At 41.3% G+C, this 25,762-nt stretch overlaps 1 protein-coding gene across 2 annotated transcripts in view; it reads right to left on the reverse strand.

Annotated features, from left to right (window-relative positions):
* The window catches only part of sh3pxd2aa (SH3 and PX domains 2Aa), a 149,840-nt gene that overhangs the window by 116,969 nt on the left and 7,109 nt on the right, over positions 1 to 25,762 (reverse strand). For both annotated transcript variants that reach the window (XM_083978282.1, XM_083978281.1), the window contains exon 2: positions 13,040 to 13,120. In XM_083978282.1, coding sequence (XP_083834408.1) covers positions 13,040 to 13,120 — 81 coding nt within the window. The remainder of the gene's footprint in view (positions 1 to 13,039; positions 13,121 to 25,762) is intronic.

The following is a 25,762-nucleotide window of genomic DNA, read 5'->3' on the forward strand; positions in this document are numbered from 1 at the left end:
TGAGACTCACACAAGGACAGACTTGGAAAGAGAAAAGAGAGGGTTTGTGTGTGCGTGTGCAAAGCGAAGGCCCTTGTAAAAAAAAAAAAAAAAAAGTGTGAGTCAGAGCATATCCTTCCCTCAGATGGTGACGGGGGCCCAAGGACACCCAAGGCATGGGCACACTCACCCACTCCTCACAGGGTCCTGAAACAACTCGCTAGTGAAGGCCCTCTTTGAAAGAAGTGATAACTTTCATTTCTTCTATTTCCTTATGATAACATGTGAGATTTACAGTCATATTTAACGTTAGTTAGCGGATGTTAGCTAGGAGATCTGTGCCAAATCTCACCTGTGTTGTTGAGACAGAGAAAAACAAAGTTCATTTTCTCCTGATGTGTAGTTAGAATAGCAGTGGCCTGTATGACAAAACAGTAAAATGACAAATGCATTCACTAGTAGTCAGTAGCCTATTTTATTCTGGTCAAATTGCTTGTAGGCTATTTGAGCACCTATTGATTCTCACATGCTGTCTGAAGTCATATGTTTTCCTTTTTGTTCCTACAGTTGGATGTTTGAGTTTCACTGTACAGAAAGATGTTTTTCACTAGACAGCTGTATTAAAGAGGAACTATGCAAATTCAGTGGCTTTTCCAATGTTTTGCTAACCCTCCTCATGGCCATGTGCATTTGTTTTTAACGAAGCTGTCAAGAAAGCAATCGATAGAGCGGTGGATAACGTTATATATCATATACGATGTAACGATCTTTATATTTATGTCTTTTTTTATATATTTCTTTGGGGGGCTTTTGCCTTTAACTGATCGTCTAGTAGTAGAGAGAGACAGGAAATGGGGGAGGCAGAGAGAGAAGCGGAATGACATGGGCACACTCACCCACTCCTCACAGGGTCCTGAAACAACTCGCTAGTGAAGGCCCCTTTGAAAGAAGTGACAACTTTCATTTCTTCCATTTGCATCATCTGTGTCGTCAACATCAACAGCCTGAATCTTCATCATCATCATCCATGTCTTTCTCATTATCATCACTGCTCTCACATCTTTCATCACTGCCCTCCTCTGCGTCATTATCACCATTATCATCTTCATCATCATCATCATCATCTTCATCATCATCCCACGCTGCTCCCTTTCGTCTCCGCCCCTCACAATGACCTGTTCCTCTGCCTGTCCTGTTTTTTTTGTTTGTTTTGTTTTTCTTCTTCCCCTCTGACGAATCACTCGGGCGGTCTATACTTCTGACAGGACGCAGCACTGTTTGACTCACTAGTCAGGTCTGACTGAGACAAAACCAGCTCAGTGTACAGTCAGCAGCCAGGGAGAGTCAGCCACATCCTGACGAGGAGGATGAGCTGTTCCTGAGTGGACCAGCGGAAAAGAACAGATGGGAGCCGGGTGTAGAGATGGCTAATATCAAATGCATGCAGAGTAATGAAGTGTTGTCGCGGGTATGTGTATGTACAAGCCTCTGTTGTCCTTTGCCCTTGTCTGCTTCTCTTCCTCATCTTGTAATTGGGGCATGTCTATTGTTTTTTTGTTTTGTTTTTTTTCCCAAAAAACTTTATTTGTACTGAAGAAATGGTAGGCTACATTACAGAATGGTTATCATAGAAAAGAAGAAAATATACACAACGTATATTGCAAAAATATATAACGCCTGGGGTATGATAGATACAGAATGGAAATGAAATAAAGATGGTGCAAAACATAGAAAAAAATAACTATAATACTGTACATTAGGATGATACGACAACACTGAATTTGGAGCACATATTTATCATCTTTATAGCTTTTGTGTTGCAAGAGGTAGTTATTGATTTAATATAGGATTCAATCTCTTTTTTAAAGACACAGAAAGAGGGTTTCACTTTTAATACTTTACATTTGTGAATGAATGTAAAACTTGGCGAGCAATATGATAAGATTGGACAGAAAAAAATTGGGTAACACTTAACAATAAGGGTCCCTTAATTAACATTAGTTAGCACATTATTAAGCATGAATATATTAACTAATGTATAATTAATGCTGAGTAATGCATACATAATGATAACTAATTACATTATTATGCTTAATAATTTATTAACTAACTTTGAGTAGTAAACATGAATTAACTGCTTACTAATAGGCTACATTAATTAATGTGTTTACTAATGCTAAGTAATGCATAGTAATGATTGTTAATATATCTGTAAACAGTTAATTAATGCTTATTAATGTACTAACTAGCGTTAATTAAGAGACCCTTATTGTAAAGTGTTACCAAAAATTGTTATCTAACTCTTTCTTAGGGCATGTCTGTTGTTCTAGGTGAAACTGTGAGGGCCAGTGAAAAAAAAGAATAATCAAACTCTGTTCCAGTACAACAACTCTATCCACCATTAAAGCTGCAGGTAGTGATGACCGGGCCTTGGCACTTCCCTTCCCTCCATCGGACTCGGTGCTGAAGTGTTAACATGGTCTGCAGGGAGCATGTGGCAGCAGACAAGATACACTGATTTTATGCATTGTCAACTGTGTCCACGGGGCAGAGGAAGAGCCAGATGACAGGCAGACATCTGTCTGTGTATCAGGCCACAGAGTGAAAATGTCTCAGAAATTAAATGGCTGTCAGTCAACAGGAACATTTTAGGCAGTTGGGATGTGCTGTGGGTAGACTTCTCTATCAAAGATGGCAGATAACAACGCTAACGCTAACTCTAACTCTAACCCAGCATATTGAACATCTGTCCGACACGTCCTACGTATATGCCTCCTCCAAAATAAGCCCAATGTGGAGGGGTCATAGATCATTCCAGGGGGGCACTATTGAAGCAATTGCCCTGTCTATGTGCTCAGAGCCCTACAATGCGTAATCTTCCACCAAGCTCAATGTAAGTGCAGTTTTGTGAGTTTTCAAGCATCTTCAGGCAGTCAAAAAAGCAAACAACAACAAGAAACAATAACAATATGGTCCCCCCCCACCCTCCACTTAGCTCAGGCCCTGAACAAGGCCTCGTCCACACAGAAACAGACCTTCACTCAAGACGATCTTTCTCTTGTTTGTTTTGGAAAAAAACTCCATAAACACAGCATCATTTCAAGAAATATCTGTGTCCACACATATCCACTGAAAACAACCATGACCCTGTAGTACTGTACATACTCCAGGCCTGTGTGGAGCGTGTGTGGCGCTGTAACGCTGCCACACGTAAACACCAAAAACAGAGAAGATGGAAATCTTCCCTGCTGTAATCAAACTCCAAACATTAGAAGTGGATTAAATGTTGACTGGGAGTCGTGTCGGAGCAAATATGACGATCAATGATGATTTAACGGGTGAGATTCAGCCGCAGTGTCCGAGGGACCGACAGTAGTCGCCCGTTGTTGCATTATGTCCATAGACTGTAACATCTAGCGGTGTTGCTCAGGTTAGAGCGGTGGGGGTTATGACATCATCGTTTCACAAAAGACCTGTTTTGGGTGTCTACAAGAGAACACTGGGTCAGCGCTTTCAGGTTTTCCCACTCTGGGACCGATTTCCAAAAAATTCAATTTTCGCCCCTCACAAAACACTGTTTCCGTCTGGAAGATACGCCAAAACGATAAAAAAAAAAGGCATGCGGATTCACTGAAACCCATATCTGTGTGGACGGGCTCTAAAAAACTGATGGAAAGATGTTGACAGAGTATGGCAGGAAGGCTGGTGCCCATTTCTCCAAAAAGAAGCGGACAGTGTGAGATCCAACCCAGTTTTTACAGAATAAAAGCACAGAGACAAGATGGCTCCCAGCAGGGCAATTCTGGCTACATTTTGCATTAATATATTCATTCTATTAACTGTAATACGACTCCTATTATTTGTGCCTTAACACATTCTCCAGCCTGCTGGCTCCACACAGAGCAGAAGCACTTTTGAAACGAATGAAATGTGACTGGATCCATTCGAAGGCCTCATTTTCAGGACACTTTGGTTCATTGTGGAGCATGTGCAAAGCTTTTAACGGGTGATACCGAGCGAGGGATACAGTATGTGTGTGTCTCATCTTCAAGCATGCACATTTTTTTGTTCATGGAATATAAAGAGCTGTTTTTTGAGGACAGAAGCTCAACAAAGTCAGGGTGTATTCAGGCCTGTGGCTCGTTGAGAAAATTGAGCTATTTACTGTATATTTCCTTATGATAACATGTGAGATTTACAGTCATATTTAACGTTAGTTAGCGGATGTTAGTTGATGTTAGCTAGGAGATATGTGCCAAATCTCGCATGTGTGTTGTTGGGACAGAGACAAACAAAGTTAATATTCTCCTGATGTGTACTTAGAATAGCAGTGGCCTGTATGACAAAACAGTAAAATGACAAATGTATTCACTAGTAGTCAGTAGCCTATTTTTTGGGGGGGGTCAAATTGCTTGTAGGCTATTTGAGCACCTATTGATTCTCACATGCTGTCTGAAGTTATGTTTTCCTTTTTGTTCCTACAGTTGGATGTTTGAGTTTAACTGTACAGAAAGATGCTTTTCACTAGACAGCTGTATTAAAGAGGAACTATGCAAATTCAGTGGCTTTTCCAATGTTTTGGCCATGTGCATTTGTTTTTAACGAAGCTGTCAAGAAAGCAATCGATAGAGCGGTGGATAACGTTATACGATGTAACGATCTTTATATTTATGTCTTTTTTTATATATTTCTTTGGGGGGCTTTTGCCTTTAACTGATCGTCTAGTAGTAGAGAGAGACAGGAAATGGGGAAGGCAGAGAGAGAAGGGGAATGACATGCAGCAAAGGGTCAAGTCGGGATTCGATACGTGGCCGGCTGAGGCGAGGACTGTAACCTCTGCACATGAGGCGCCTGCTCTACCAACTGAGCTAAACGACACCCCTTGTGTAGTCTTATCTGTCATAAACAAGAGATTATGGGTTATGGGGTGCGTTTGTGTGGCGGTGCCGCAGAGACGAGAGCTGGGACACCGGGTCTGAGGCTCTGATCTTACAAGGTTGGTTTTCAGCCAAGAGACGCTAGGTGGAAGGCAGAGAGCCTCCATTCTCCCTGGAACTAGTTACAAGTCAGTTATTTAACCATCACTAGTACTCTGAAGCTGTTTCATTAAGGTAAAGATGTAGCAGAGTTAAAGGGATAGTTCACCCAAAATTGAAAATCCAAATACCTCCATGCTGCTCGTACGTAATGTCCGTCTTGTATTGAAGCCCCGAAATGCGAAATTGTCTGAAAAAAATTAAGTAAGTCTATATTTCAAAGTTGTTTGTAATGGAAGCTCCTCTTCCACCAGGGTCTGTGACAAACTAGGAAGAGGAGCTTCGAGAAGCTTCCGCTACAAAACAAGCTTGAAATATAGACTTATTTAATTTTTTTCGGGACAATTTCGCATTTCGGGCTTCAATACAAGACGGACATTACATACGAGCAGCATGGAGGTATTTGGATGTTTTTTGGTGTGTCTTTTTGTTACGAAGACAGTTGGTATCCATTTGCAACTGTCATATGGATATGCACTGCTACGCCGAGACCCCCTGTAACTCAGAGAAGCCACGGAGGACTCTGAAACTTCTCCCAGCCCTTAGTCCACATAAGGGTGAGAAGATAATGAGTGAAATTTCAATTTGGGTGAACTATCCCTTTAAGCTAAAAAATCCTGCATACTTCCTCTTTAACATTAATCTGCTGAAACAATGTCAAATCATCTTGTGTGGAACCAGGAGCAGCATGTTTCCAGGAGGACAGCCAGCTCTGGTTACTTCCAGGAAGTAGTCCAGTCCGGAGTGGTCTTTGCTGAAGTTTGGTTAAAGCGCTCTCCTGCAGTGTGACAGTGGTCATCTCCCCGAGGGTAAAGCATGGCCGCTGAGAGCAGCGGGGTTTCTGCAGCAGATAAATGTTTGGACAGGAGAGGCTCCAGGTGGCTCGGAAAACAATGGGACCATCAAAGACATCCACCAAGATCAAAGGCTGGCAGACACAACTTCACCTCCAGTCCCCAGTCCATAGACCAGCACAGATAGAGAAGGAGTGAGTATTAGGAAGCCGGTCTGGCAGTATTGGTGCCAGTGGTAGTTTTATTCATGAGCATCACAGCACAAATAGAAACATCAAAGGAGTAAATGTGAGCAGTGAAGTTGTTATGGTGATGTACTGCAGCTGGCTTTAAAGGGATAGTTCAACATTTTAGCACATTTTTTTAAAAATATATTTTTAGCCTTTAATGGATAGGAGAGTTCAGAGAGAGACAGGAAATGGGAGGCAGAGAGGGGGGAATGACGCGCAGGATAGGGACGCGCGACAGGGCCACCTGCAGTGAGGACTATAGCCTCAACACATGGGGCAGGTGCTCTACTGAGCTAAACACCGCCCCAACATTTTAGCACATTTGCCTACTGCCATAATCCCTCTTAGTAGTAGGTTCAGTATCTTTAATTATCGGTGCATGTTGTTTTTTGATCAGTGGGGCAGAGATGTGAGCTGCTGAGCTAAGACAATGGAGGTGAATGGTACAGGTCCCCTGTCCCTCATCAAACTCATCAAATACACAATCCAACAACTCCAAAACAGATTAGATAATAATACGAGATAATAATAACATTAGCGCAAGTAGTTCCGAGTATTTGCTTCATGTGTCGTAAGGTTACATAATTATACATGATTTCATTGCGTGGTGAATGTGCAGGTCACAACTTGTCCACCAGAGTGTTTTGGAGTTGTTGGATTGTGTATTTGATGAGTTTGATGAGGGACAGGGGACCTGTACCGTTCACCTCCATTGTGTTCGCTGAGCAGCTTGCGTCTCTTCACCGCAGATCTCAAAACAACATGCACCGATAATTAAAGGTAATGAACCTACTGCTATGACTATAGGGATTATGGCAATAGGCAAATTAGCTTAAATGTTGAACTATCCCTTTAAATGGGACATTAGTTAAATCCTCCTTACATGGAGCGAGGAGCTCATTTGAAAAACAACCTGGCCAAACTCTGCCAGACCTCGGTCATGTGAGAGCCACTTTCTTTGACAACTCAATAACACCCAGACGGAGCCGGGGTGACCTTTTCCCTGCGCCGTCTGACTGAGCTGACAAAATCAATCTCACCGCCGCTGACTGGGAGAGATTTTGCGCCAAGATCATCCATGAACCGTGGACGGCGAGCGTCTGAGTATCAGATGGAAGACACACTGCTCACCTGTGCCTGCTGACCGCTCCACAATGAAGCCACATTCAAGCATATTTTGCTTCCTTCTCCATGTTTATTATTCCACCTCTGTCTCTTAGTAATCGCTTACGGGGGGTGGGAGGGACGGGGGGGGGGGGGGGGGGTCTACTTTCCACCTCACACTGCCTCCCTGGTTATCAATAGAACCTTTCAGAAAGGACCTTTCCTCTACTGATTGAAACATCATTTCCTGCAGGAGCAGCACACTGGGGCTATTGAGATGTGCCCCTTGTAACTTTCTCACTGCAGCTTTCATATTTACTAGTGACCCTTAGACCTCAGTGGCAACATGCATATGGTATCAGCTTGCAGCTTGGGGGCTTGAGGGTGCAAGGGGCACAAATGCATCCACACATACATTCTCTCAGTATGGAAGAAAGAGACAGAGCAGCTTCTGCTCTATTCCAAATTACATAAAAGAGAACTTGATACTTTAAAGCAGAAGTTAAAAGAACGTTTGTGTTACATAATATAAGTCTTAAAGGGATAGTTCACCAAAAATTGAAATTTCACTCATTATCTACTCACCCTCATGTCGACTAAGGGCTGGGAGAAGTTTCAGAGTCCTCCGTGGCTTCTCTGAGTTACAGGGGGTCTCGGCGTAGCAGTGCATGTCCATATAACGGTTGCAAATGGATACCAACTGTCTTCGTAACAAAAAAACACACCAAAAAACATCCAAATACCTCAATACTGCTCGTATGTAATGTCCGTCTTGTATTGAAGCCCCGAAATGCGGAATTGTCCCGAAAAAAATTTAATAAGTCTATATTTCAAGCTTGTTTGTAGCGGAAGCTCCTCTTCCCGGTTCGTCAAATTTGGACGAACCAGGGTCTGTCCTCTTCCCAGTTCGTCCAAATTTGTCGAACCGGGAAGAGGAGCTTCGAGAAGCTTCCGCTACAAACAAGCCTGAAATATAGACTTATTTAATGTTTTTCGGGACAATTTCGCATTTCGGGGCTTCAATACAAGACGGACATTACATACGAGCAGCATGGAGGTATTCGGATGGACATGCAGTGCTACGTCGAGACCCCCTGTAACTCAGAGAAGCCACGGAGGACTCTGAAACTTCTCCCAGCCCTTAGTCCACATGAGGGTGAGTAGATAATGAGTGCAATTTCAATTTGGGGTGAACTATCCCTTTAAATAGTTCTATCTTCTGACAGCAATCACTTACATAGAGTGTTTGGTCTGAAACACGGGTCTGTCAGTCACTCTGCTCTGCTTTAAGCCGAGGAGAAAACTTTCCTTGTATCCTACAACCTTTATCCAATGAGGAGAGAGAACGGCATAAAGGGGCAGTCCTCTCTGTGTGTGCAGCCAAGGGATGCGCGTGAATGTGGTGACGTAGGGACGAGGGCGGGGGCTGCTAACTCCATCGGCTGAAGGAGTTAGCCAAAACCACCGGATCGCTTACTTCTGCTTTAAACATAAGACTGAAGCATCAGGGCCAAGTAAAAAAAAAACAGAAAAAAGGCTTTCATACAGTATAATACTAAATTAAAGAAGCCACCAATCAGAAAAGCTCAAATCCAATGTTCATTATTTCTATGATGATGGAAATCTTTTTTTTCCTTTTTTTAATATGACTGTCAATAAAAATGTGTGATACGACCACAACCACCTCCCCTTGTCTGGAGTCACTTGAGCAACGGCCTGTCCACTGATCGGTTCCACATCACAAGTATTAGCCGGTCTACAATGAGGGCTACTGTGTACACACAGACAGGCTCACAGAACAACATTTTGCAAACTGGAGCAGGTGATGAAAAGTAGATGTGTTGACCCAGGACACAAAGAGTGAGTGGAAGTCCTCACTGCTAAAATAACTAACAGATCAGAATAATGAACGCTGAATGACTGTGGAATTAGTGAAAACGATGGTAAAAGCAGCAGAGAACTAGTAGCCTATACATTTAAGTAGGGAATAAGCTGTTGTAATCACTGACTCGGGTAGAAGGAAAATTACTTAACATAAAATAAGATAAAAGAGGAGGAGGGGTAATAAATGTTATGGTGATAATGACATACTATAAAACGTAACTTAAAGAACATCTTCAGGCTACCATGCATATCCACAGTGGTATTTCATTCCATACACTGAGTCCAGGTGACAACTGCACTGAGAGCTAAACATAAATATTCCAGTCAAGCTCTTCACAGTCTGTATATACAACTGATAATTGCCTCTACTGTACACTCAGTTGGCAGTTTATTACATCTATTTAAAACTAATGCAGTATAATACAGTCCTACAATAAAGCTCCTTTTCAATTGTTATATAAATTGTTGTGGAGAGGTTTGGATTCAACTGTCATCACAGGAAGTCTTAACTAGGGATGTCACGATTACTTGTTTTCACAATTAATCGCAGTATTAAATGCCACAATTATTTAATTGTAAAGGTTCCTAAAATACTGACACTTTCCAAAAAAGATTATGTCGGAACCGTATCGGCAGATCAGCGCAACTCGCACGGTATGTAAACAAAGTTACGCAACATTATGAACCATATGAATCATCACCTGCAAGATAACCACCTTATTTACCAAAGGTAAATACACAGTAACTGGGTTAAATATGTTAATGTCAATTTACCTAACATAACACTGAACTGGTAGGAATTTAAATGTTAGTGCCTCTTTTTTTTTTGTAATAAAAAAAAAACATTTCTTCTGAAGGATTAATAATTGCTCCTATATTAATAGATACTTTATATAATTGGTAATGCAATTATATTTTGACTATTTGATTTTACACATTCATAGTGTTGTTAATCGTTATCGATAATCATAATCGTTTTTATTTCTCTGACAATAATCGTACCAAGAAAATCTATAATCGTGACATCTCCAGTCTTAACCTATACAAGTCCAATGCAAGCTACTGTGGTGAGAGCCGACATACGGCGTTTTTACACCTGGAAGTCAGAACCAAGGTTGGTGTTTTTGCTACATTGTCTACATTGTTCTGGTTTATGACATAGTTGACATCCTGTCCTCAGTATGCTGCATCTCCCTATGCTTGACATTGAATAGTTTGTGAACAAGTGTGTGTATGATGTCACGTCACCAAAGCTCTCCTCAAATTACCTCGTTAGAAAAGTAGTGATCTAGGAAAATAAATGAGCACGTTCGTATCATGGCAACGATTATTATACGGCATTGCTACCAGCAGCATCAACACCATGCCCAATATAGAGCCAAGTTCAGATTCAGATGAACATCCTGGTCATGCAGAAGTTTTATCTCAGTGTTTTTCAACCTTGGGGTCGGGACCCCACGTGGGGTCGCCTGGAATTCAAATTGGGTCGCCAGAAATATCTAGTAATTGATAGAAAAAAAATGTTTTTTTAACTAATTATTATTCTTTTTATGATTATGATTAAAAACACCACGCACAATCCAAAAAAAACTGTATTCTATACTTTCAATTTCTCGAATATAAAGAGTTCAAATAAAATGCATATGCAGCATATAAAAATATCTGAGGTGGCGCATCTTGATTGACAGCTCGCCAGAAATTTGTGACGTCATAATGGGGTCGCAAGCCAAAAAAGGTTGGGAAACACCGTTATATCATCAGCACATAAAGATGATAAAATGTGCTGTACTCCCTGTGCATGGTTCATCTTTAATATTTCTTCGTATAGGCTAACCACTGGAACTTCTTGTTAGAGGTACAAAAGTGTGAATCATAACAACAAAAGCCGCAAAAGTCCAAACCATAGTTTAGTTTGGTCCAGACAGAGACCACCTCTTTTGGTCGGACCACATTTCGGGTCTTTGGTCTGGACCATGGTCCGGGGGAACTTTACCTGAAAAATTTGTTTCAGATGAAACAGAGAAGTCCGAAGGTCTGGACCAAACTAAGGTGGGTGTGAAAGGCCCCTGACTTTCAACATTAATGACGATGGCTACTTTTCTAGGTTGATGTAACCTAACCTGTCTAAACAGAATTATAGAAAAAATATTCTTTTTTTAAAATAATGATATTGCAGACTGCAGGTACTTGCAGCTTTAATTTGGTGTTGTGTTTATGTCTGTTGTATTTTTAATTCTGACGCCAACATTAGAATTTGTAGTATGTCTATCAGCTCCGAATACTGTATCAGTCAGCTTGATTACTAAAACTCAGCCACAGTATCATCCCTGAGAAAACACACATCTGTCAGGCTCTTCTGCAGACAATCTATCTGTGACCCACTGTATTGCATGGCACACTAAATTGGTTTCCATGTGAATTTTTTGCTTGTACTATAAAAAGGCCTGTCAGCTCCCTGACGTTTTGAGGGCAAGGCAGAGATAAGATGAGAGAGAGGAAGAAAGAAGGGGGTGCAGAGATAAAGAGAAGAGAAATGCAGTGTGTTGCTGCGTCTCTGCAAAGCTAAGGGATACACACCACGTCTCCCCTGCTCCCCGACCAATTACTAACACACACACTGATTCATTGAGACAACGAGGTATGGAGAACATGGGCAGAGGCGCAGTGGCGATAAACAGTTGGGAGCCTTATACATTAACCTTTTGCAAAACAAAGTTCACAAGGGCTGAAATGTTCAAAATACATAGCGGCTGTGGAATGAGGGATTTCAGTGCAAATACACTCTAGTCAGGTACAAATATGACTTGACCCTAAACAAATTCTAACAAAAGGTTTCTCAGTTGTTTTTTATAGTATTAGATGTCCTTAATAACATACTAAAAGTTTACCAAAATTTGACCACTAGAAAGGTGTTATTTTCAAGATGGCGTCCAAGATGGATAGGAAGCCTGAGGAGACACCACAGGTGAATAGGGTAAAATTTTTAACTAACAGATATCACCATGAAACTTCCCAAGTTTATCACTTACATTAAGACAAATATTTTTTGTATTACAAGTTTTGTCAAATTGTATATTTAAATATGTAAATTAGGCAACATCTCATTAAATATGCACTAATTTGCATATCCGGAATCTGAACAATGGATAAAAGCCACTTTCAAAATTCTTGTTTTATTTTGTTGACATACTAGAGTCAGAAGTTTTTACAGAGGGGATTTTGGATATCTCTATTTATCACTCTGTAAATGAGAAAATACTGTCACCAGCCCTAAAAATTCAAGTTGGTCGTGTTTTTAGGAGTAAAATGTTGTATAAACCAGGCTATGAATGATATATCAACAATCCCCTCTGTAAAAACCTTCAGAATATAGAAAGGGATCAAACTGGAAGGTTTGGTGTCTGTAAGTGCTGCTGAAGTGGAGATTTCGGGCTCTTATACAACATTTTACTCCTAAAAACACGACGATATTTGAATTTTTAGGGCTATAGTATTTTCTCATTTACAGAGTGATAAAGAGAGATATCCAAAATCCCCTCTGTAAAAACTTCTGACTCTAGTATGTCAACAAAATAAAACAAGAATTTTGAAAGTGGCTTTTATCCATTGTTCAGATTTCGGATATGCAAATTAGCGCATATTTAATGAGATGTTGCCTAATTTACATATTTAAACATACAATTTGACAAAACTTGTAATACAAAAAATATTTGTCTTAATGTAAGTGATAAACTTGGGAAGTTTCATGGTGATATCTGTTAGTTAAAAATTTTAACCTATTCACCTGTGGTGTCTCCTCAGGCTTCCTATCCATCTTGGACGCCATCTTGAAAATAACACCTTTCTAGTAGTCAAATTTTGGTAAACTTTTAGTATGTTATTAAGGACATCTAATACTATAAAAAACAGCTGAGAAACCTTTTGTTAGAATTTTTTTAGGGTTAGGTGGGTTTTTTTCATATATGTACCCGCCTACTCAGTACAAACATGCAGGGGAGCGATGAAGGATTACCTGTAGGTCAAAGAATTTGCTGTATCTTCTGTAGATGATGTGGGAAGTGTTGTCAGAGTAGGTGACATTGATGAGATAAACCTGCCAAGAGAGAAAAAAAAAACAAAGTTAAAACTTATTATTCTCTTTCCTTAAAGGGATAGTTCAACATTTTGGCAAATTGGCCCATTGCCATAATCGCTATAGTCATAGCAGTAGGTTCGTTACCTTTATTTGCCGATGTAAGCTATTTTTAGAACGGCGGAGCAGAGCCGTGAGCTGTTCAGAGCTACGCTACGGAGGCTAATGGGATTTCTTGGTTTCCCTCATCAAACTCATCAAATACACAATCCAACAACTCCACAACGCTCTGGTGGACAAGTTTCACCACGCTATGAGATAATAATGGAATGTTACCAGACGGAGGTAAATTCATGCAAAACCGCTGATGCGCGTTGCCTTCAGGGGCAGTTTTTCAGCAGTCTCTGTATTTACCTCGAAAACGACTGTGTCTCATAATATTTCGTTATTATCTCATAGCGTGGTGAATGTGCAGGTCACAACTTGTCCATGACAGCGTTTTGGAATTTTTGGATTGTGTATTTGATGAGTTTGATGAGGGAAACCAATAAATCCCATTAGCCTGTAGCATAGCTCTGAGCAGCCTGCCACTCCGCCGTTCTAAAAATAGCTTACACCGACAAATAAAGGTAACGAACTTACTGTTAATAGGGATTATGGCAATGGGCCAATTTGCCAAAATGTTGAACTATCCCTTTAAGTTTTGAGTAGCTCCTTTAATTACATCCTCACATATTTAGATGCTTTTCACAAGTGATAATCAATTACAGTGTGATTGTGTAGACATGTGGTTGTGGTAGAGGAGCTAACTCTGAGGCAGCATGCACACACAGCCCAGGGCCTTTCCCCCTAACATCCCAACATGAACGTTTACTGACACACATTCGTAAGCCTGTCATAGGTCAGGGTAGATGGTGACATCATCCCTCTTTTGTCAGCACACTGACCTGCTGGCCTTTACCCTTGGCTGAGGCAACGCTGCAGCCGAAAGACCTGATAAGATTAAGTTGGAGTCCATTTATCCGTCAAGAGGCGGTAAGTGATGCCGCCATCATCTCTAATCTAATGAAGCATAGATAACCAAGGTAACAGATCCAGAGGCTAGGGATTTTTCATCAGACACGTTAAGAGCAGGTGGGATCTCTCATCTGCTGATATAGAGATATTCAGAAAAGGGCTCTGGATGTGAAACGATTCAAGTGGTTAAGTTGTTACAGGCTACAGCTACAGGCTTTTCAAGGGGAATTATACCGAGTTGCCAGTTTAGTCTCCAACATGAAATGCAATCCAGATAGAAACCCCACTCAATATAACCTGATCCATCCATCAACACTGACCATAACAAGTCAGAGACATCGATATATTTTATTTTTGAGTGAAGTTTGAACTTTTCTTTTTTTTTTTTTTTTGATCCACCACTGCTTTTCTTAAGGTCGGGTTTGACAGCTAAAAACACCTGGGGAAAAAAAGACTACTTTTTGTTAGGGTTGTGAAAAGATGGTGGTTATTTTGAATGTACAAAACATAGCACAGTCAGCAACCCAGACTGGTGCTGTTAATATACAGAAAGCTTCAACTTGATGTCATCAGTTGTTGATGTCAGTCACTACAATTTGATGTTAAAGAAATTATTACACAATAAGATTGTATCTACTCAGACTGGAAGAGACTCAGTCCCCAATCAGTTGTCATGTCAGATATCGCAACAGTAAAAGGCTTTGTAGTTGTAATACAAACAAGCAACAGTCTAGTTTTTTTTTCTGATGAGAAAGCTACACACTCCAGGGATGAATGGACTTGAATTAGTGTCAATGGATATTTTAATTAAGCACTTGACAGAAGAAAAGATTTACTGTGTTAGGTTTAGTTCAGTAGGTGCGTATAGGTAATACACAGTTGCCAATGAAATTGGACTACAATGTTTTTTAACCTCTTCTCGTGAAATGATTGTGTAAATGTGATTTATTCATGAAAAATAAAGTGTATTCTCAAAAAATAAAGAAAAGTTATAAGTAGGCTACAGGCAAAGAAGAGTTTTCCACCGTTGCTGCCAGATCCTAACAGCCTATACGAAATGCATTCATGTAATTTGTTCCCAGTGAGCAGTTCAAAGCTGTATACATCTGATGTGTACTCTGTGTAAAGCTACAAGTGCCATTATCAAGTGATTTACAAGAAAACAAGATGTTGTCACCCTGCCAAGGCATTCCAGCTATAAGTGGCCCAGACACAGAGCACGTAGAAATCCACTCTGCATCGAGCCGCCATGAACACAGGAACGATTGACTTTGCTCATGTATAGCATTCAAATGAGATAAAGGCAGTGTGTCTCTCTCTGCAGCTTCTTATTCCAGCAGGCCCAATCTTTCTGACTGACCTTTCGCTGTCAAGCCAACCCCCGTGTACCTGCCAAGAGCCTCCGGAGCAGATCCGGGAATGAATGAGGTCAAGTGAAAGACCCTGACGTTGACGTAAGAGGAGCAGCGGACTGAAACAAAAGAGGTTCCACAACAAAGCGGAGGGTTAAAAGGCCTTGTTGCTGCTGGAAGGGGCTCAGCTGCTGCTGGCAAGGAGCCACCACAGTATGTTCACTCCCATGCAAACACAGCTCCTGGCATCCAGAAGTTGTGGTTGTCACACTACATTGGCAAACTTGTTCTTAGCAGGGGTAGGGGTGTCAGCGCAGCCATTAGCTTTGGCATCTATTGCACTGAAAATGTTTCTTCCCCCCAGGGCTCTGCCAAGTTGCAAAATCAGAAAAGTCAAAGAGCAGCTTAGGCAGCCACAATTTCTAATTGTCTTTCAGGCTTTTGCAGCATAACAAGTGAGACTCATGAGTGTGGAAGAAAAAAAAAAAGCTCTTTCCACTGCTTATTAAAAAAGTATCTCTTAAAGAGAAGTGTACCCTACATTAAAACACACATGGAAAAGTGTCACATGAGGTTTTAAAGATGGCTAGACTTGGTTAGGCCTGATTTCATTGGAATAAATACTCTAAACGTTTGGTTGTAAACTCCATGAGCAAATAGCTGCAAATCACATCAACTTCAGTTAAACTTTGGATTCAAGTCAAGTTTCTTTATTTGTCTCCCTTGGGAGAGATTTGGTTTGGAAACAAGGGGAAAATTGCTGCATAACACACAATATATAAAATCACCGTACTAGACAGTAGCCGACAACGCACAATAAAGAGAAAAAACACAGTAAATCACTGACAATAGCGAGGACAAAGGTGCAAATAACATTTGAGCTATGCATAGCCATCATACATGTAGACAGACACCTAACCAACCAAGGAGGCCAGACCTTCACCTCTGCTCATTTACCTGCTACATGTACCTGTTGTGTTATGAGGGAATCCTGTACCCTGAGTTCAATAGTACATCTTCCAGGTGTAGTGTGTGTGTGTGAACTGTCCAATATGATGTTCCTTGCCTGTCTGATTGTTGTCTGTCCAGACAGCACATGCGTGTTGATGGTAGCAGGTGTTCCCATAATTTTGCCTGCTGTCTTGATCAGACTGACAATCTGAGCTTTGGATTTAGAATCCATTCATTCATTCACACTGCTTTCTCACTCTACACCTTATATCAGGTTGCCAAACAGTGACAGAGCTGACATATAGAGACATTCATTCACACTACGGGGCGATTCAGAGTTCACCTAAACCCGTTTTGGAACTTGGAGGAAGCTGGAGAACCCAGAGAAAAGACACAAAGGCACAGGGAGGACAGAAACAACAACTGTCTCACTGTGAGGTGTCCATCCACGCTGCCCATGCATACTCACATTTAGTTCTAATGAACAACTGTTAGCATGCTAATATGCTCAACTAACATGGTTAGCATGGTGACCATGAGTGTATCCAAGATGTGTATCCAAGATTGTGTGATCCAAGATGGCGCCGTCCTATGGCGACTCGGTTTTGCTCTCCCTATTTGTTTGCTCTGTGAGAGCAAAAACCAAGACACATTCCTATCAACTTGATTCTACTTGTTGACATGGCAATACACTTTTTGAATCTTGAATCTTGTATTTATATGCTGAAAACACTGCTGTGTATCCTCACAGGGCCTCTACTGTATCTACGTATATGTATGTATTACTACTGCTGAATTTTCTAAATACTTCAACAGTACAGTAGTATACACCAGGAGTGGGGAAACTATTTGGCTTAGGTGTCATAATGAGTTTTAAAATTTGACATATGGGCTGGGCCAGTATCAGATGGATGGAGAGTGTTTTTGTGAACTAACATAAATGACATGTAAAAGCCATTTTTTCCCTGTTAAGACTTTTCTTGGGAGTTTTCCTCAGTCGATGTGAGGGTCGAAGGGCAGAGGATGTTGTTATGATGTTGTGTAAAGCCCTTTGAGACAAACTGTTTGCGAAAAGGGGCTATACAAATAAAATTGCCTTGCCTTGTCATTACAAGTTAAAGAAAACTGACATTCAAATTACATTCAGTTTCAATGGGAGCAGTGTTGTTGATCACCTTTTTTTTGCCAGTGCATCAAATTTCGAGGCCTTTACTATAATTTAGACAATTTTGTACCAACATTTGACGGACTGGATTAAAAAGCCCAACAAGTCGCATATGGTCTGTCTATGCCTGTACAGTATACACCCATACAATGAATTAATATCAGCCGATGTTTACTGACCCGGGCCAGCTGATAGTTGGGCTCCAGTGTGTATGCATACAGTGGTACATGCATACTAATGTGAGGAATTTACAACACTCCCATTATGTGGTTATGTGTGTCTGTGTATGTGCTCTATAAACTCCTCTGACCTCACCAGAATGCTGACTGTCATCCATCCCATCATGCCTCCGGACCACTTACCCAGAAGCAAATCCATGCTGAGCTGAGGTACACGATGGGAACAGGAGCCAGGCTGGAAGATGTGGACTCAGTGAAAAGATCCAAACCCCAGAAGCAGATGGGTATGTGATGGCAACCGCAGTGGAAAACACAGCCAATGCCCAAAATATCAAGCTTAAACCTAACGCCCTCCCAGTCCCCAAAATAGATTATTCACTCAACAGAGACAGTAAATTATAGCAGCCTGGGCTGCTGCCTCTCAAGATAAATCTAGCAGTGAACATCTTCTGATTTGCCAGTAATGAAATCGTATTATTTCAATTTGTATATTATAGGGTAGCCGCTTTTTCTACACTCATGCAGCAACTATAATAAGCCAGAATGTTATGGGTTGACTCAGAGTACATCCAGTCATGAGCGCTCAGTGCAGCCAAAATGTCCTAAATCAGGCATTTGTGGAACAAAAATAATGACTCAATAGAATATAAGTAAGAAAAGAATCTCTCTGCCAGTTATATAATTCCATAATTAATAAGCTTGAATGGAAAATAAGCCATACCTCAAAGCAACAGGGACAAACTAAGATATTGTTGAGCATAACAATATTCAAAGGTCTCTGTCCTAATTTCTCCACCACAGGAATCATGATAAATGCTTCAACATTGTCCTGACTCCTGACATTCTTGCACAGCAGGCTTATCTGGACCAATAAGCCAATAAGGTGACGCTGCAATTCCAAAATAAGGTCTAAAATGTGAGTGAGCAGGCCACATGAAAGCTTGTGGTGGAGATCTGCGTGATCTTTTGATTCCTCACACTCAGCTGCTAATGACCAGGCCTCCACTTGGAAACAGGAAGGTGTTCAGAACTGAAGTGGGAATCGAGGGATTAGGAAACAATGAGGCTGAACCATAACTGACTGTAGATGACGGTAAAGGGCCTGAGATGACTAAGTCTGCCCAGATGTACTGCTGCTGCTCTAGTGCAGCTGAATAAGAGCAACTCCTCTAATGAACAATATTTATGAACAGAAATATACATGGCTTAATACAAGGAGACAGTGTCTCTTCACTGATCAAAGCTTTGCTGTGCTTTTCATTACATTGCACAGCAGTCGTGTGTCAATACCATATTTCTAACATGTCAACTTATTTTTCAAAAGCATCTAAAAATGGACTCATAAACAAGGAAAACACAACAGGCAAGTAAAGACTTAACAACTCAGTGAAGGCTTTGGGGACACCAATGTCCCACATAGCAAGAAAAGACCTCGTACATCTTCTATTCCCACTTAAGAAGCGGGGGATTGAAAACAAAAGTTTTATTCATGCTCAGAAGCAAAAGGCAGAAACATAAGTTCTAATGACGGAACAAATTGGACCTCTGATTATTTCATCATGTTCATCTGAAACGGCTATGAATATTCATGTCAGTTTACAGCGCCCTTTATTTTTCCCCCCTCTCTGCTGAATAAATTCTCCCAATAACATGAACATTAACATAATTCCATGACCAGATAGCGTAGATAGTATATGAACAGGAAAAAAAATAACTTACAGTTTCAGGGGAAAGACAGGACCCGCTCTCACAGCTTCCAAGTGAAGAAGGCAAAAGGAGCAGAGAATGTGGGCCTAGCCACTAAATGCAGTGAACCCCGCCTAAACTAGCCTACTATATTTAAAGTAACATATAAAACAGGCACACATCATTCTCTCAGACCATGAAAGTGCAAATGATCTGACTACAAAAAGTCAAGTTGGAAAACGTCTGCACGGGTCTAAAGATTTCCACATGGAACCACAGATGGTCTACGTATAATGACTGGCCTGGTCTAATACGGGCAGTCGTTCTTTCAGTTTGGCCAGAGGTTAACAAATGACAATAAGGCTTGACAAATTATTCTGAGCTGTGACTGTGAAAGCCAGCAAACATGTCACAAGAGAGAAATAAACCGTGGGACGAATCCATTCATAAGTTCTGAAAGGGGATCATTCAAACCCCCTGAAGATAGATGTTTTTGTTCCAGCTGCCAAAGCAGTGGCCTTTATTAACCACACACTAGGCCGACGCCTCGGCTTTCCTTCAACTGTGGTGACTTCCACTCTGAAACAGACCCACGATGCCTTCTCTGTGCACAGGAAGTAAATAAAGGTGTCTATTCACAGACCAGGGCCGTAGTATACTGGAGAAAGGTGATGATAATTCTAGGGGCCCAGCGCCCATTAGGGCCCACAAAAAAAACCCAGTAGTCTAATCTTTGTATGACTGATTTATTCTGCTTAGACCCTGACTAATACTCATAGTAATGCTGCTTTAGCATCAAAACAAAGTAGGCAATTTTTTTTTTTTTTTTTTTTGCGTTGCATTGCGTACAAACTGATGAAGCCCCTTGGATAAGAGGCGAAACATCTTCCCGGACAAATACAAGTCCAGTTGCCTACGATTCAATTTGCCCAGAAAAAAAAAGCGATGACCTGGATGAATGAGAATATCCATAGACAAAGTAGGCTGAATAAAAAATAATAATACATATGTAGCCTAAGAAAAAAAAAAGTGGAAAAGTTAGGGGGTAGGGGGCCCACTTTAGTATTTTTTCAGGGGGCCCAGAATTCCTAGCAACGGCCCTGTCACAGACACATCCTATGCACTTCTGATGCCTTCTTGATACTGTTTCAAATTGTACAGCACAAAAGAATAACCCTAATGTATCAAATCCAAACAAGAAGAAAAGATAGACAAGGTTATGTACTGATGTAAACCACTAACTGTGGCTAACGCTGCTTCTATCGTGGCTTTTCACAGGGAGGATTCCAGTTAACTGCATTTGTATAAACTCTATGGTAAGTCTAGTGCGTAAATGGCTGGAAGCACTTTGATATGAGAATTTCAAAGCAACAAGAAACAACTTACATACCTCCAGAGGAGTCGGAGCTATCGCCCAAGCAATGTTACATAATAGCCAGTGCTACACAAAGATAAACCTCATCAGCACACAGCAAGTCCAATTCAACTGTCAAGGCTGTCAACAGCAGTGTCAGGTGGAGTCTGGAGTCCTCCAGGCAATCTGTGGCACGTGCATTACAAGTCTTCACACACACACACACACACACACACACTGCAAGTCAGGAAGCAAATCTGAGACCACTTTCTCTCAACACAAAACCTCACCTCACCTTAAAGGCCCACTGTGTAACTTCTGTTCACGAAAATCTATTTTTTTTTTGTTCAAAAGTCTGTGTTTCATTAAATAGTAATTACCCCCTTCAACAAACTCAAGTGTTCTGGTAAGCTTTGAATCTTCCATTCATCATTCCATCTACATAGAGCTGGGGAGCTCAGTGCTGGCTGCCATGTTGTGCCGCCATATTTTAAAGTTCAATGGCAGCGTGACCGTAGGTAACCACGGAGACACCGGATTGGTCGGCTCGGCTCTAGGAGAAACAATGGAGGCGGCGTCTGTTTGAAAACCATCACCATGGTGTAGAAGAGTGAGAAAGGATGGAGGGTCACACGCTGCGTTCAGGGGGAGTCGGGGAGTCGGACAGACGGCAGTCGGCAAACAAACCGGATGTCTTTTTAGTCGATGAGAGAACGTGGGTGAGGTAAACAACACAATGAAGGTGAAAAAAAGTCTGCAACGTGCACTCGAAACATATTTTTGGTGTTGCAGACTTTTTTTTCACCTTCATTTTATGTTTTTTGGTCCAGCACCCACCCGACATTGGGCTACGAGGATGTGCGTGCTTTTTTCCACTTCTGAGGTATTTAATACAACATCACCATGACAACATACTGTCACATGTGTATCATTTTGCTTCGTGCCGACGGACCACTTGTTTATCCCGTTACGTGCAGCAGCTGTCATCCGTCTGCCCGATTCCACCTGAATGCAGCATAAAGAATAGCTACAAATTCCTACACAATGTCCTTTGTAGTAGCCACATTAGCCTGCATTTGGACTCATGTCTCTGTCTGCGAAGTGTATCCACTCTGCTTTTAACTCGGTTTTGGTCTCCACCCCTCCCTAAGGGAAATGTCAGGCTTTTTAGCGGACAAATGCTTTGCATTCAGCTAACAGCTAACTTTGAGTGTCTGCTGCTTTTTGCTGAGCAGGTATGGCACAACTGCCTGCTGCTGCTGCTGTGACAGTTAATATTATGGCTAAAACCCATTTTACCCTCCTTTAATAATTGGAAACTAACTGTAAATAATATTTTAGAAATGGAAAGAATAACATACGGAATCAGAAATCAAGATCCAGAAAGTCTGAAAAGATGGAATAGGTGGATTGAATATGAAGAACAATTAAGTAATACTGAAGACTGCAGCTCTGAAGAATTTTCTCTAGACTTTTGAAGAGATATGAATAATATAATTGACATAATACTGTATATATACATAGTATGTATACATACAAACATATTTCTGTTGTTTTTTTTTCTCTGTTTGACAGTTTTTTTTTCTTCTTCTATGTTATTATGAACATTTTCCTTTTTTGTCGTTGTTGCTGTATTTCACTAATTCATACATTTTGTGGGATTGCTCTAATTCCTAAAAAGAGATATGTGTAATGGAATGTGAATCAATAATTTCTGCAGTCCTGCAAAAAAAAAAAAAACACCACTAGGAGGACCTGCAGAGTTGTGATTGTTTAATGTCACAATGTGCAACTTCACTTAGTGTAAAGCAGCTTTGCCTAAGGAATAGGCCTACTAGTGATATGACCTGTGACCTTTGAACTGATCTGTTGTGTCAATGCCAATGCTATTGATTGACTGATTGGGTTTTGCTAAAGAGGTGTCTCACCAGTTGTCCACACACAGGTCAGTTGTGTACTACTCAGCTAGTGAGAAAAGTTGCATAATGTCTCTTTTGGCTCTGGAGAATCTTTGCCAAGTTGGAGAAAATAGCCCCTGATGGTTACATAGTGATGTAATTAGGGTTATGTTGGCTTCAGCTTAAACACTAGTTAGAAAATCAGGGCGTGGAGTGTAAAAGACATGGATGGAAGGCTTTTTTCTTTCATGAGGTCAATAGATTACCCATTACTACTTATTTTTGGACTTTCCGGTGGAAATATTAGGCTACTAATCAGATCAAATGCTTGTAATTAATGATGCTTTGGTAGAAAAAGAACATCTTGTTTCACTAATCAAAAAGGTCTGATTCTGATAATGTTTTAGCTAGTTTCCCTGACCATCTAATAATCTCTGGAATAGCTGCCAACGAGATAGTTTCCTCTCCGTCTTCCTTCCATTTCTCTCCTCTTCCACTTCCTCTTCACAACACATACATGGGATCAACTAACACAGCACGAAAACACTTAACGTGATGTTAGGAGCATCATCAAACAAAACCAGAGCCAGGCCACACACGCTCTGGCTCACGCCGGAGCTCCACCATCTCTGGGTGACGTCATTATAAATCAAGCTGTTGAGGGAAGCTCCAGGAGGCTGGAGGTCATGTTCAAGACAGCAGAGGGGACAGGTGACATCTTGTTACTGGAATGGAGCCGTGTCATTTAAGGCCTCTCTCTCCAAAAGAGAAAACTTTCCAAAATCACAAGCTACATCTGGGAAATTCCAGAACTGGAGGACATTTTATGTCCCACCCATTAATTTTCAAATAAATCATACATGAAACTGGCATTTGTGGTGAAAATTACAATTATTCTGAGACAAAGTAAAAATATAGTTGTACAAAAAGTGGTTCCAAAATATTATTTTAAATACTAAATAACTCTAAGCTCCCCCTAAAGAGGCATTTTTCTCTTGTCCCACTTGACCAACATTTGCAACCCTGTTACTGTAATTACAGAGTATTGGTAACAGGGTTTCACCAAGCATGGCACACAATATATAAAACATCTGTAGGCCTACCTTTGATGCCTGAGCTGGACAGACATAATTATTTGACAATTTGCCTAATTACCTGTATTTCTTAAAGGGATATTTCAACATTTTGGCAAATTCACCCATTGCCATAATCCCTATAGTCTTCGTTACCTTTAATTGTCAGTGCTATAGCTGTTTTTAGATCTGCGGAGCAGAGATGCAAGCTGCTCAGCTAACACCACGGAGGCTCATGGTATTCCCGGGATTTCCCTCAAAACTCATCAAATACACAATCCAACACTTCCAAAACACTCTTGTGGACAAGTTGTGACCTGCACATTCACCACGCTGTGACGTTACAAGACGGAGTTGTTTTGGAGGTAAATGCATAGCCGGTGTTGTGTCGAAAAGAGACTCCTTGCCAAAAAAATGACGTCGGCGGCTTTGCATTTACCTCGAAAACAACTCTGTCTTGTATCGTTCCATTATTATTTCATAGTGTGGTGAATGTGCAGGTCACAACTTGTCCACCAGAGCGTTTTAGAGTTGTTGGATTGTGTATTTGATGAGTTTTAAGGGAAAGCCTGAAAATACCATGCACCACTAAAAACAGCTTGCACCGACAATTAAAGGTAATGAATCTACTCCTAAAACTATAGGGATTATGGCAATAGGCCAATTTGCCAAAGTGTTGAAATATCCCTTTAAATATATAGCAGAAAATGATCAAATAAATAGTCAGATTTTCAGGTGTTTTGGTCACTAAACTGTCTTCCAATTCTGGAATGAACCATCTGGTAAAGAGCACATGACAGCAAACCGCAACATGTGTGTGAGCTGGCGGCAGCGTGGGAACAGTGACATCCGCTGTCGGAGCCAGAGTTTGGGAGCGAGCTGCAAACTGAGCATCGGAGCTTCTCAGATTCACTAACAGACGTCAGCTGCAGAGCTCTGTCTCACCCTCGTCTGGTTCACTTTCACCCACATATCCCCTCGGCGCGTCCGGCTATAGTCGTCACATTCTCCCCAAACAATGGCAACGTTACCAAAAAGAACACCCACCGCCCACCGCCCACCCCTCCTCCTCCTCCTCCCCCAGCATGCATCTTCCCCCAGTAAGGAGTAAGCATTTTCACACAGATACCACTGTGTGTTTGGATGGGCAAATAAATATTTGAGTGGGGAACGGCTCTCTGAAGAGATGTTTTATTGCTGCCAAATAACAACACGTCCTCCAGTCTGGGTCTCTGCACTTGCACAGGAGCCTCTGGAAAATGAAATGTTATGGGACTGGGACTTGTAGGGGTAACACAAGTTTAAAGTGAACATGGCCGTGCCCTACCTTGCTTTCTCTTTTATCACAGACAACACACACACAAACAAACCGATCACAGGAAGAGGGGGGAGAATGTGTGTGTTTGTATGATGCATGTTTGCAACTCTGCGATCCATCTTTCCCTACGGACCGACAATCAACTTCCTTTTGACAACCACCCACCCTCACACTCTCACACACACAGGATAAGCATGTCCAGCTGCTTTCACAAACATTACAAATGAGATACAATGGTCGCCACAGATTGCGCCTTTCTCTCATTTTCTCTCCTCCCTTCACTCTCTTTCTCTCTCTCTTCCTCTCTTTCCTTCTTCTCACAGTGGCTTGCCTTGTCTCATGAGACCGGGTAGCTAGGGAAACTAGGCCACAGCCTGGCCCACTGAGACAGAAGAAGTCCAAAACAAAGCACAGCTCTGCTCGGCTCACTTCTCTAGGCTTTAACTGTACATGCAGCACAGTAGTTGCTACTATAGAGCCGGGCTGATTTTGGAAAGCTCCTATTACTAAACTTACTGCGTGGAAGCCAAAATGTCCACGCTGCATTAAAACCTTATAGCACATACTGTATCAGCAGTAGTAGACCATTAGTTCTCTGTCTCCAGAGAATCCTGCCTGATAGCTTGTTTTATCACATTGTAGCAAGAGCACTAAAATCATCAGGTTGCGA

Source organism: Trachurus trachurus, assembly GCF_905171665.1.
Source record: "Trachurus trachurus genome assembly, chromosome: 1".
In the NCBI taxonomy this organism is placed as follows: domain Eukaryota; kingdom Metazoa; phylum Chordata; class Actinopteri; order Carangiformes; family Carangidae; genus Trachurus; species Trachurus trachurus.